The 12,889-nt window shown below is 40.8% G+C and overlaps 1 protein-coding gene across 1 annotated transcript in view; it reads left to right on the top strand.

Moving 5' to 3' along the window:
• Window positions 1-12,889, top strand: part of Dop2R (dopamine D2-like receptor) — a 521,385-nt gene that overhangs the window by 335,768 nt on the left and 172,728 nt on the right. Inside the window, exon 2 of the mRNA XM_019061710.2 lies at window positions 3,427-3,539. Coding sequence (XP_018917255.1) covers window positions 3,427-3,539 — 113 coding nt within the window. The remainder of the gene's footprint in view (window positions 1-3,426; window positions 3,540-12,889) is intronic.

The following is a 12,889-nucleotide window of genomic DNA, read 5'->3' as shown; positions in this document are numbered from 1 at the left end:
TTCCATGTAAAAATGGAGCTGCCCGATTAAATTTGACAACAGCTGATGGATGGGCCTCGGCTCCTTTCTGCTTAACGCGGTGCAAATGTCTGTTATGAGAGCACCTGAAAGTGCGAACATGTCTGTTATTTTGAAGTTAGGTTAGGTTAAGTCATGGAGCTTTTAGGGCCCAACAGGGCAGCCAACCTGTGAAATCGAATCATCCAGGATTATTCATCATCAAAATTGTATGACCTGTCTTCTGTAAATAACATTTTTTGTTTAGTTTTAGTATAAATTTACTCACTTTTGCGTAGAGGCGCTTATTTATGTACATTCTAAGCCATCTAGGTTTGATGTTCGAATTTGAAGATTGGCAGCGGTATTTTACTGGTGTTCTTCGTGTTTGAAGGTTGGCTACCTGAATTCTGAGAAATCCGTGCTTCGACATATCCGTACTCAAAAAGATTTTAAAGAATGAGATAAAATTAAGATGAGAGTACAATTTTCATTGCGCAAAAATGGCGAAGCCCTCATTTTTGTGCGGAATGCAAAACCTCCGGATACAATGAAGTTAACGAAAATTCGGCGCTGATTTGCTAATTGTTGTAACTCTATCCGATTGCAGCTATCCATTTCTCGAACCCCCTCCCCCTCCTCCTCTCCACAAGAAAAGAGATCGTATGTGTACGCGTCTGAACAATATTTTCAAAATAATAGTACTTAATATGCACGTGCCACACGTAATTATTCAAATTCCCGTCATGAATCTGTTTTTTCTGCGACGGGCTCTCGAGTGGCGAGTTGAAATTATGTAAAGCCTCGAACGCGGTTCACTTTGAGCGGAGGACGGAGTTTAATCAAAACTTGCGGGGGGTCGGCCGCGGCACGGTGATTCTTCTTTTAATTGACGTTCGCAGCCGGCAGATGGCGCTGCCGACGCCCGCACACGACGACTCGCATCCGGACGCACCGCAGCGCGTCTGTCAAAATTACCCAAGTTTGCCGGGATCCCGTGATCTCTGCTCCGGGACACGAGTTGACGCTTCAACTTTGATAATTAACACAAACTGCGATGAAATTGGAGTTGCAGGCGCCTTCCTGACCCAGAGAGACAGCAGTTGAATCGCCATCAACGGCACATTCTAACTGCCGCTCGAGTTGTACGTGAATTTCAGGTTAGGTGTTTCGGGAACCCGAATTGGATGGATCTGCCGGGAACAGGTTTTCTACCGATAAACGTGAGGCAATCGGATTGCATTTTGCAAAAGGAGGCTATGAGCACTGCAGAGTTAAGGTTGCACAGGTTCTTTTGTCTAGCACGAAAATCCTGACAATTTGTTCGCAGGTTTCCACTCAAACTGAGAGGATAAAATGAACCGCGTTTAAAAGGAACCAAGTCATATCAGCTATTGCCCAATTTAAACGAGAAATTTAATTTTTTACAAGGAGCGTTTGTGCGGATTTTTTTTTAAAAAAAGTTTAAGGAATTTGCTTCGTAATGTGCAAAAAAGTCACGGCAGCAAAGAGGGAAGCATTGCGAGTTCATGCCTCGCGCCATGGCGCCTTCAATTTTGCAGATGCAACACGGACATCCATCAAGCACGAATAGTTGTATCTCTGCGCCGGCATCAAGTCGCGTCCTTTATCACACTTTATTTCCATTTTGTGTTTGTTTCCATTCGTCTTATTAGTAGTGGTGCCTAGAGACTACGTTAGTAAAACAGCGGAAGATTCAAGACGTATTTAATTGTAACTTGCAAGACTTTTCTGATTGAGACTAAGTATCCGTAAAATTATTGGATATTGTGAGAGTTTTGCAGTGCAGATTTAGACGGATTACAGAAGATTTAGCCTAACTCATTGTATGTTGTCAACTGTCCTCTCATTCTTTGTTTATTGATTTCTCATATTATTACTTTTTTTTTACCAAAAAAAAGAAAAAAAAAAGAAAAAGAAAAAAAAAGCAATCAGCATTATGCTTATGAAACTCTGTTTCATTTTCCTTCAAACTAAAAATAGTTTATTCTTGAATTATATCTACTGAAGGTTTTTTAGATGTAACGTAGAAAAATAAAACGCAGACAAAAATTTATCAGTACGTGTTATCATGTATTAAGGTTGTCTCTGTTTGGCAAATAAACGGAGGATTGAAATCCATCTCACTCACTTGACAACGCGGCGCACAGTTGTAAAACATCGCCGTTAGGGCTTCCTTGGGTTCGTTGAAAACAAAAATGTTGCTTAACTACAGCTAACGTGGAATGAATGGAACTTTTTATGAGTTCGTAGTAACAGAGCAATAGCTCTGTTTGCCTGCGTCATGTTTTGACAACTTTTTCAATCAGAACTTTTCGAATTTTGTCAGAGTACTTACTTCGATCTAAGACAAAGGGCGAAAAAACCCTTCGATTCCGACGCAAGTCTCGTTGATTTCTATTTACCCATAGCTGGGAGAAATGCAAATTCACCCGTTTCCACGCAAATAAAGCCTTTACCGTGAGATTTGCCCCGTAGCCGCGAAAGGCAAATTGAACGCATTTATGCGGAAGATGCCAGTACAGTTTATAGATTGTAAGATCTTTTTTAAGTTTTGACAGCCGAAGGACAATGAGCCTATATTTTGCAGTTAGGAACTAAAATTTCTGGCTCAGTTTAGAAACAGCGTATGCACCACTAGTTTTCCGAAAGACTTATGTGCGTTACGGATGAGCCGTAAACCGTACTTCCGAATTTCAAAATGTAGTTCAATGAGTCCCGGTCTTTGTTTTAAAAACCCCTTCAATTCGGTAGGCATGCAATTTTCCCTCCGTTGTGCGTGAATAGTTGCTTCAGTTTAAATGATCATGTTTGCTCAAACGGGCGTTATTATTTGTGTTACATTTGGTCGGGATTAAGAGTACGTTATAATACCTTTGCTGAAAAGTTGATTTCCGCACTTAGCGATGCACTGTTTGTTTTTTTTTCTTAAAATTTTGAAAACGGAACGAGGTGGTCCTTCAACTAATACCTCGTCCAGCAGTCCACTATATATGACGCTCTACGATTAAATGGACCTTCATTTTGCAATCAGGAATTAAGACTTCTAGGTTTAGAAACAACGTATGTATCATTAGTTTCCTTGTGTTTTTACTGATGAGCCAGAAATTGTAGCTCCAAATTTCAAAATGTAGTCCAATTAATTCGGAAAAGATTACTCAAAATTCACATACTGGAAGGTCTTAATTTTAACTGAACGAATGTCAGAATGAATACGAGCAAGCCAGTAAGTTTTAAATGATCTTTTTTTCTACTTCCTCTTTTTTTGTGCGGCCTCTGTGATGCTTCATTTAGTTTTATCCGTTTATTAGGTCTACCAGAATTAGAATACCCTCTATACATTTCAGAGGTCTTTTATATTATATACTGAGTGTTCATTAATTTTCTTTTTCTCTCTCTTTTTTTCAGTTCAACGGCAATACGTGGGGCCTTCCTCCTTTGTTCTGTGATTTCTACATCGCCATGGATGTTGCGTGTAGTACCTCCTCTATTTTCAACCTTGTTGCCATTAGTATAGACAGGTAAGTCAGTAAAACCATATCATTACCTAATAATATTTCTCGCTTCCTCAATTTTTCGCAAAAGAAGACGGAAAGAAGGGAGACTCGTGAAAATCCTAATTGATGTAGTGTGCCAGGTTGTCTCAAAACAATTAAATCATACTACGTGGAAAAAGTGAGATTCAAAATTTGGCTATTTTCTAGATATGGCCGATAAAAGTATTGATTTAAGAATGAAAAACATGTAATTTCTCGGGTTTTTTATCTCGTTCAGTCCCCTAAGTGAGATTCTAGGGAGCACATATATTCTGTCCGCTGGGGTGACAATTTACCCTCGGGTCGACCCTGCATGGACGACAGTCATGCATTTCCGTGGTAGGCATTTCACCGCACTATTTCGAGCACGTAATGCGCATTAATGTATTCTGATCCGCAATTTATCACGAAAATTATTCAGTGTGTCGGCGCGGTACTGAGGAGATATCAAAATCGAGGCCACAAAGCTCGTAAACCACAAATCGTTGGAACAGCAGCTGTGCCCTCCTCGAGAATACACATACGCAGTGATACTTCCTCGCAAAGGAAGAACGCCGTATGTCCCGTCAGACGTTGTCACGTTTCTTATAGTAAAATACAACTTTTTCGGAAAAGTTTAATCATACACTGGAAAAAAGCTTCGGCCGTGGAAGCCGTACTTACGGGCGATGTAGACATACCGTCCGCGTTCCGGGCTCAGCGGCTGGAATTTCCGGGTATAGTACCCGGAGTAATTGAAGCTACGTCTCCTGAGCCCGGAACGGACGGTATGTCCATATAGCCCGTAACTTTTTTTTCAGTGTAGAAATAACTGTATACTTTTTTTTACCGTATTTCGTACTTTTCATAGTTGAAAATCTTTGTAATCCTTTGCAAGGATCCATTTCCAAATTTATACCGCTGAATTTTACTCAAGGCTTGCAAACATTGTTCTTTTTACGATGGTATTTTAAAGGCTTCCTTTAATCGTCCTTGGAGTCGACGCTTAATGAAGTTACACATTTTCAGACTTGCGACAGACGATCCGCCTTCTTGATTCTTCCGTTCACTTTCCACGTAATAATGACGTTAGACGATCTTTTGTCGCAGTCTAGAAGTGCGTAAGCTTTTTTGGCGTGTGCTCTAATAACAATGAAAATCATATGAGGCCTCCTAAGAAAAGGAGCTGTTCGAGGAACGATCATGAAAAAGGCCCTCAGTGCAACAGATGAACGATCTGTCGACTTGCGCTGAGCGGTCGTTGAGTTATGACGTCGGCGGGTTCTTGGTCGATGACGTCACAGACGTGACACCTCGGCGGGACGACAACGCCGCCGGCGCTGGAAGGAGGAGCGGGACCGTAATATATTCTTAAATAGGCGAGCAATATCTAAAATTGGCTTTTTGCGCTGCAGTGGCAGAAAAGGCGGGTTTCGGCCGGGCGGGGAGGAAGGGCGCTGTAGCGTGGCGCGGGGGGCATAATTCCATTGCCGGTATCTCCGATTTTCAATCTATCGCCGGTTAGAATGTCTGCTGCTTTGCATCGATTATCGTCCCGCTCCCCGCTAACCCTCGTCGCCAGATCCGCCCCAAAATCACCACTTTCCTCCTCCTCACTTGAGTCCTTTTGCAGTGAGGGTTAAGACGTATGTGGACTTTATTTATGGTTGGTCAGGCTGTCTACAAGTCCGGAAATAGTACTGATTTTTTAAGGGCTGTTCGGAAGCACTGAAAAAGTGTGGAATTCCGCTAGATCGTCCGGAATTTTATCCTTTTGCAGTGAGGGTTAAGACATATGTGGACTTTATTTATGATTGGCCAGGCTGTCTACGAGTACGGAAATAGTACTGATTTTTTAAGGGCGGTCTGGGAGTACTAAAAAAGTGTGGGGTTCCGCTAGAAGGTCCGGAATTGCGTTCATTTTTTCGTCATTTTTGTCGGAATTTGAGCGGGAAGCTGGTTTGTAAAGAGGGATCTTATTTCTCGGGAGGGAATTATTGATTCATAGTTACAAATTTATTTATTCACTCTATCAACATCTTATTTTTTCGTCTGATATCAATCCAATTTTTGGCGGTATTTTGGCATGCGTAATATTTTTTTCCTGGTATAGTAAGGGAAATAAGGACATTTTTGTCACTTTTTCATTTCCGCTAAATGCCGGAGTGGGAGGGCAGAATTTCATCAGAGGCCTCGCGAATTGCCCATGGGAACGTCACTTCAGAAAATCTCCCAACACTGACTGAAACTATTCCTAAAGAAGGCTCCGTTGCTCCACCCTTCTCAGTAAAGCCTCTGGAATCTGTGCATTTTAAGTCCATATTTTTGTTTCCCCTTGTAATGAAAGTGCAGATAAAGTCAAGAAAATTTCACACAAATTTTGACCGAAAAAGTCAAATATTATGTTGGCGAATTCAGGAAATTTTGACATTTTTTAAGAAAAACTTGCCACCCTGACCCTGACTTCTACCCGTGTGATTCGATTAAAAATATCGACTTTTTATCACACAGTCTGGCAACCATGCTGGTATTCCCCCCTCTTCTGCCGGGCGCATCCGAGCGTACACGTCCAACCTGCGGTAATTATTGTGCTCTTGCACGGCTTGAAGGAGCTTGGTGCGCTGATGCCAAATGAGATAAAAAAAGGTTAAATCGCCAACCTTTTGTTAATCTTACAGAGATTTGTTTTATTTTACCGGAATTTTATCAAAACAAACGGAAAAATTCCTTGCTGATAGCGAGAAATGAGAGTCGGTAAAATAACCGAAAACACTGTGGCAATAAAAAGCGGCAAAATCATCGAAAGTATACTGCAATGCGTAACTCAGAAATTCGGGAATATTGGTCTTGCATGCCGCGGGGATTTACGCTTTAAGTACTTCATTCTTCGTAAAATTTTGCGAGGAACAATATAGTGCCATTGGTTTTCTCTGAAAAAGATTTTCAAGCTCAAAAATATCTCTCAAAATCGAAGCCGCACCGGGGAGTGGATCCTTTGTGACCATGCTCTTACCAAACTCACCATGCGCAGAAAAGAAAGAGAAAGAAAAGAAAAGAAATCCCCTCTAGTTAAACCGAGTTGTATTCCAAACAGAGTTTCTGATTCCACTATTTTGCCTCGTTGCAATTGAAAATTGAATTTGGACTCGTTTTTTTTAAAGTGCAGCACTGAAGGTAAGTATTGCACTACAGCATTTAAAATCTGAGGAAGATTCGATGAAATTGACGGGTAAAGATATCAGAGTCTGATATCTTAGATATCAGATAAGATGCTTTGTGATAAATCGATTGATCTGCCATCTAAACCCATGGTAAAGGATCGATTATCGATTCTAGACTTACATCGATTTTTTACCATGGCTTCAAATGGGACTAAATTGATATTGGATGATTCATGCCTCGCTACTGGAATATATCGTCGTTTCTGGCGTAAGGACGTATCTTGATTTCCGTATAAGCCCCAGAAAGCATGGATTTATACGTCAAACAGGGCTCACATGGAAATTGAGATACGCCTTTCCGTCAGAAGAGCGACGATATGGGTTACAGCTTTCCTTTTCAACTTTTTCCGAAGTATTTCATATGAGAAATCGTGCGAATTTGTCTTAGAAAAAATCGCAAAACCCGCGAAAGTACTTTTCACGAGCTCAACGGCTAAGCTGAAGCTAGTCAGAGAGTCTTTCAAGTTTAATTAGAACTCATGAAAGCTTTAACAAAATAACAAAGTATCAAAAACATACATTTACTGGCTATTTAGTCCCTTTTAATGGCGAGACCTGAGAAATGTATTTTTGAGACAAATTACATGCCAAGCCCTTAATAGCTGGCAAGAAGAGATATCGCGCCTTCATTTCGTGCAAATGCAACGCGGCCATCCGCATTGGAGGCATAGAGTTGCGTCCTGACTTCGGCGCTAATATTGTGTTTTTGCTCTCGGACGTCGTTGAGCTTAAGATCCTAACTGTGAATGCCTTGCCTGTATATTTCTGTGATGTAAAATGAAATGAAATGCGGTATTTTGCTTTTTTTCTTTTTTGAACGGGCGAAGGTCGGTATTTGAAATGATGACAACTCTAAGCCGAACAAAATTGATAGGGCATTGCGAATCCTAATACTACCAGCGCTCTTGGAACCCACTGCGAAATATTGTCATGGGAACGGAGTTCCCCATGATATTAGAATCGTTCCGTTGCTTTCGCTATGGGATTCCCTATACCTCTGCGACACGGAAAAAACGAGCTTAGGGTTGAGACCTACATGTTAGTGCTGGACACTAACGAGGGTTAGATCAAATGGAGCCACCAAGTCAGAGGAGTGCTGGGCACGAAACAGCTCGAGGCTGGGTCACTAAGGAAGAAGTAGTGTCAAGCCCTAAAGTGACTTTGGAGCGAGCGTAAAATATGAAACGCCTCCGCCTGGAATCGAACTCGGATTGCGCCGGTGGAAGACCAGCGCGTTACCACCAGGTTATGGTGACTCCGACGTCTCATGGGTGAATTTACACCTGTTAAGCGCAACTACGTCTCGCGGCATCTGATTAGCACTACTCATGTTTAGTGTCCACCTGAACTGCCTTCCGGTGTTGAGCTGTACAGCGCTTAGACGCCAGCCCTCAACTACTCCCCACTAAACGGCCAGTAGTGCTCAACACTAGTCTTGTTTTTTCCGTGGACCTTGAGCGTTTCGCCCAGTCTCCGATTTTTGGTTGATTTTCCGATGTATCAAAAACCGTTGTATTTTTTAGCCAATCATGTCTCTACGTCAAGTTGTGTTGATTGCTAAAATTCGCTTTCAGCGAGTTTTTTTCCACCTTGAGATGTCGTGTCTGACTGGTAAATCTGCGCAGAACCACGAAGTTCCGTTTTTAGGCAAATTCTTTTTTTTGGGAGGTTCTGATTGGTTATTTTTCGCCATCAGTTTTCTGTTCGTTGGTGCAAAAGATCGCCTACCTCGGTGCTCTTGAGAAGCCGCCATTATCCCACCTCAAATTTTAAACATAGATATAAAGAAATAATAACCATCGTACAAGGTGGAAAATTGCTCTGGAGGACCCGTTACGGATATATGAGCCAAAATCAGAACTCGATTGATGGATTTAATCCATGAATACAGAAATATTGCCTCAGTTTACTGCCGCGATCGCAAATGCATTCTAAGATGAACCTTGTGACACATGAAAGCATAGGCAAACAATGTCTCACAGAGAAATGCGGTTCATCCGTTGTCTCATATTACCGCAAGGGCCGAACCGCGCCGAAACTTCAAGGACGCCTTTTGTGAAGCCCCGCTCAGCGTCCGAGATCACTTAACTGTTCTTTTTTCTCCAGTCCATCACGTGTTCGGAGATAGCTCAGATGTCAACGACACCCTACTAGCGTTTTGATGACGTCCCTTTTTGTGCGAGCGGGGGTTCGAATCTCGTAGGAGACAGTTAATTTTTACTGGTTGTATTGAATGTTTTAGACCAATCATCTAACAATAATTAATACTTGGCAACTTAGGAAGCACATAGGTCCCTTATGATGCGTATTCGGGCATATGTGTAGAGTAAAAATATCATACGTAGGGTGTCCCAAAAATACCGGGACTGGTTCTGTAACTTCAAAAGTAAGATAGATACAGACATGATTTTGGTCTCATTTTAAAGATCAACTCAATACCTATCGATTAAAACCAAGATCAGCTCAATCGAATAAAAATTGACCGAGTTATGACAATTTGAAATTAGTGAGGAAAGTTTACCCCTACGGTTTTTAGGAAGATTTTTCGCTTACCAGGATTCAAAAAGTTAATATTCGTATCCACTTTCCTCCGAATCTTCCATAACTTCCTTTTGCTTTTCAAAGTACCGTCTATCAAACCGATTGCACTTTTTCATGCGCTCTTGCCACTTATCCAACATTGTTTTCCTGATTCTTCCTCTGGGATGGAGTTGAAGAAGTTTTGAATTGCATTCTGGATTTCGGTCTTCGATACGAATCTTCGTCCGCGAAGCTCCTTTTTAAGCGTAGGAAACATCCAAAAATCACATGGAGCCAAGTCAGGGCTAAAAGGGGGATGAGGGATTGTTTCAATTCCATTTTTACTCATAAATTCATGTGTTAAGCTCGATGTGTGAGGCCGCGCATTGTCTTGATGGAGTATCCACGAAGCTTTCAAGTCCGACCGTTTCCGGGAAATGTGCATTCTCAACTCCTTTAGTACTTTGCAATAATACGCACTGTCAACTGTTGTGTTTGATGGTACAAAATGTTGATAAATGACACCTCGAAAATAAAAAAACACAATAAGCATCACTTTATCGGCCGACTTTTCGATTTACGGCGATGAAGAATCTTCCTTAAAAACCGTAGGCGTAAACTTTCCTCGCTGATTTCAAATTGCCATAACTCGGTCAATTTTTATCCGATTGAGCTGATCTTGGTTTAATCGATAGGTATTGAGTTGATCTTTAAAATGAAATCAAGATCATGTCTGTATCTATCTTACTTTCGAAGTTACAGAAGAAGTCCCGGTGCTTTTGGGACACCTTATGTATACTTTACGCCGAAAAAGCGAACCTGAAACTTAAATGCGTTAACTTCCGAAAACCATATATAATCCAACGAAAATAAATAATTGGTACATAACAGCTTTCTTGTATGCAAAGAAAATAATTAAAAATGTTAAAAAAGAGATGTCAACACAAAATTACATAGCCCCTTCAATTCAGAAGATACTACAAACGAACTGTACCTTAACATTTTCATATCCCAGAAGCTAACGTTCCCATGACGAATATTGCTATCGCTAGCGATTGCAAAATCCAACTTGTTCTTCTTTAATGTTGTTTTGCCACTCCTTCGCATTAACGTCGTATATCTAACATAGTTTTAATTTTGCTTCTTTTTTATCTTCATTTTCTTCCTTCCTTTCTACCTTTTCCTCCTGCCTGTATTACGTCCTTCGTAATTAGTTGTTGTCGGCCTTCTGTGGTGAAGTGGTTGTAGCGCTTGCTCTATGATCAGGAGGTCCCGGGTTCGATTTTCGGCCAGTTGACCCTAGTTCGATGGTCTCAAACAACAGTTATCTGGGGCTGGCTTAATTAGGGACGAAGGAACTATGGGGACGGTGAAGCGCAAGATTATCCCTCGTGGGATATTTGAAGTGTATAAAAAAATATTTAAAGAAGAAGAAGAAAATAAGAAAAAAGTGAAAACGTACTTAAAAGACGTTCTGAAAATTTATAACAGGAGACATTTTACGTAAAATGAACAAGGACACTGGAAAAAAAAAACACATTGGATCCAGAGTCCAGACTCTTAAAAACATCGACAAGAAAAAGTACTCTTGATTCAATCAGAATCTAGCTAAAATCAAGAACCAAGCCTCTTAATTTAAGCGGATTTCGTTTTGATTCAAGCAAAAATCCGATTAAATCAAGAGTATTTTTTCTTTTCAATGTTTTCAAGAGTCTGGACTCTAGATCCAATGTGTTCTTTTTCCAGTGAAGGGTTTCCTGACTCGGATATTATATCAGTTTTTTTAGGGGTTTCATTTTTTAGTTTAACGTGTTTTTATAACCGTCTTACGAACACCTACTGCTACCAGAGGAATGCAGTTACAAAATACAGCTCGCATCCGCCGGAAAAGTATCCTAAATCAGGAGTGGAAATGGAATCAAGTTATTTCCGCCGAAAAACGCCCGACGCGTATACCCTCCAAGAGCTCGGTCCACGTTCAACCTGTGGTTTTAATAACAGTTCAATTAAGGGTCAAGCGTTCAATTAATAAATCTTTATTACCTACGTTAGCTCCGCGTCGAATGCCCCGACTCGGCAAATCGGCAATAACTGCAAGGGTCGAGCTGAGACCGCGGCGGCCGTTGGCCACTTGACTCGGCTTATCTGTTTCCAGTTGAACAAAAGACTGGGGCAAACAGCATCCCCCCTCACCCCGGACCGCCCTCAGCCCAACCCCAGCCTCCCCAGACGCAGCGTAATCAGTTGTACGTATGCGCCCGGCTCACTGTGGTCAAGCATTTCGATTAGTTGATCAATCCAATGAAGCTCTAGTATGTGCTAGGAATTTGCGATTTAGGTACTGGTTTCTACGTAAATTTTCGCGAGAAACATTATGGTGCCATTGGTTTTCTCTGAAACAAACCGAGAAACTCGAAAAAGCTCTCAAAGTGGGGTCGTAATGGAAGGGATATCCCACGTATATTCTGAGAGTTCACCTCTATATTAAACCAAACTCTCCATGCATAGATAGGTGGTAAATACATTAACGCAGGGTTGCCTCTTTGCATTGGAAATCTAAAACTGGAAACAAAGGCAACCCTGCTGCGGTATTTGCGCCGTAGATATTTGCGTGGAAAGTTTGACGAAATATAGAGGTGGACTCTCAAGATAGCGATGGGTATCCCCTCTTTTACGGCCTCAATTTTTAAAGCTGTTTTGAGTTTTCGAGTTAGTTACAGAGAAAACCAGTGGCACCATCGTGCTTCTCGCAAAATTTTACGCAAGAAACAGTACTGAAATCGGATATCTTTCACACATTCAAGAGCATCATTTATGGATAATCGAAAATTCAGTAATCGAGTAATAATCAAGTTGAATTAATTCTATTATTTAATCGATTTATGTGCATATTTTGAAACGGTAAAAAGTAACAACCTGTGCCCCAGGATGCCCGCCAAGATTCCTAATTCAGCATTTGTGACGAGCTTAAGAATCAAAAATCATGTATGCTAAACATTTTCGATGATGATTCCGAAACTTTCGGATCAGGTATCTCTATACTTTCTTCTGAAATCATGTTATTCCATAAAATATCAGCACTTTCAGGCTTTGAATTGAAATTTTTAGAGGTTTTGTGCAGAGTCTTAGAAATCGAGAGCACTGGAAAGTTTTTAATTTTTGATTGATCAGAAGTAAATCGATCTAACAGCTAATCCCAATTATAGCAATCGATTAATGAATCAAATCGAAAGAACTTTAATTTATCGCCGATCGAAAAACTCTGTACCGTGGATCCAACCAATTATCAAGTAAATTTTCAGCCTTAATTAAAAAAAAAAAAGTAGGAAAAAAAACACGTTGCGCTGACAAAATTTGGCTCCGCAAATATTGATTATTTTAATGACTCAATTTATATATGAAATTCTAAGACGCAAAAGTTCTAGCAGCGTAAGTCTATAATGTTTAAACCTGAAAACGAGCTTTAAAAATTTTACAATAAAGGCAGAAACTTGATCGCAGTTTCTCTTACGTGATACCTATAAGTGCGAGACAGATAGTTCACGATGGGAGAAGGATATCTGCATCTGCTGAAAGTGATTACGCTTGATTGGTAGCATCAAGGTAATTTTGCTT

The sequence above is a fragment of the Bemisia tabaci genome, chromosome 2 (assembly GCF_918797505.1).
Source record: "Bemisia tabaci chromosome 2, PGI_BMITA_v3".
NCBI lineage: Eukaryota > Metazoa > Arthropoda > Insecta > Hemiptera > Aleyrodidae > Bemisia > Bemisia tabaci.
The sequence above is the reverse complement of the archived record's forward strand: the minus strand, read 5'-3'. Positions and strand labels throughout refer to the sequence as shown.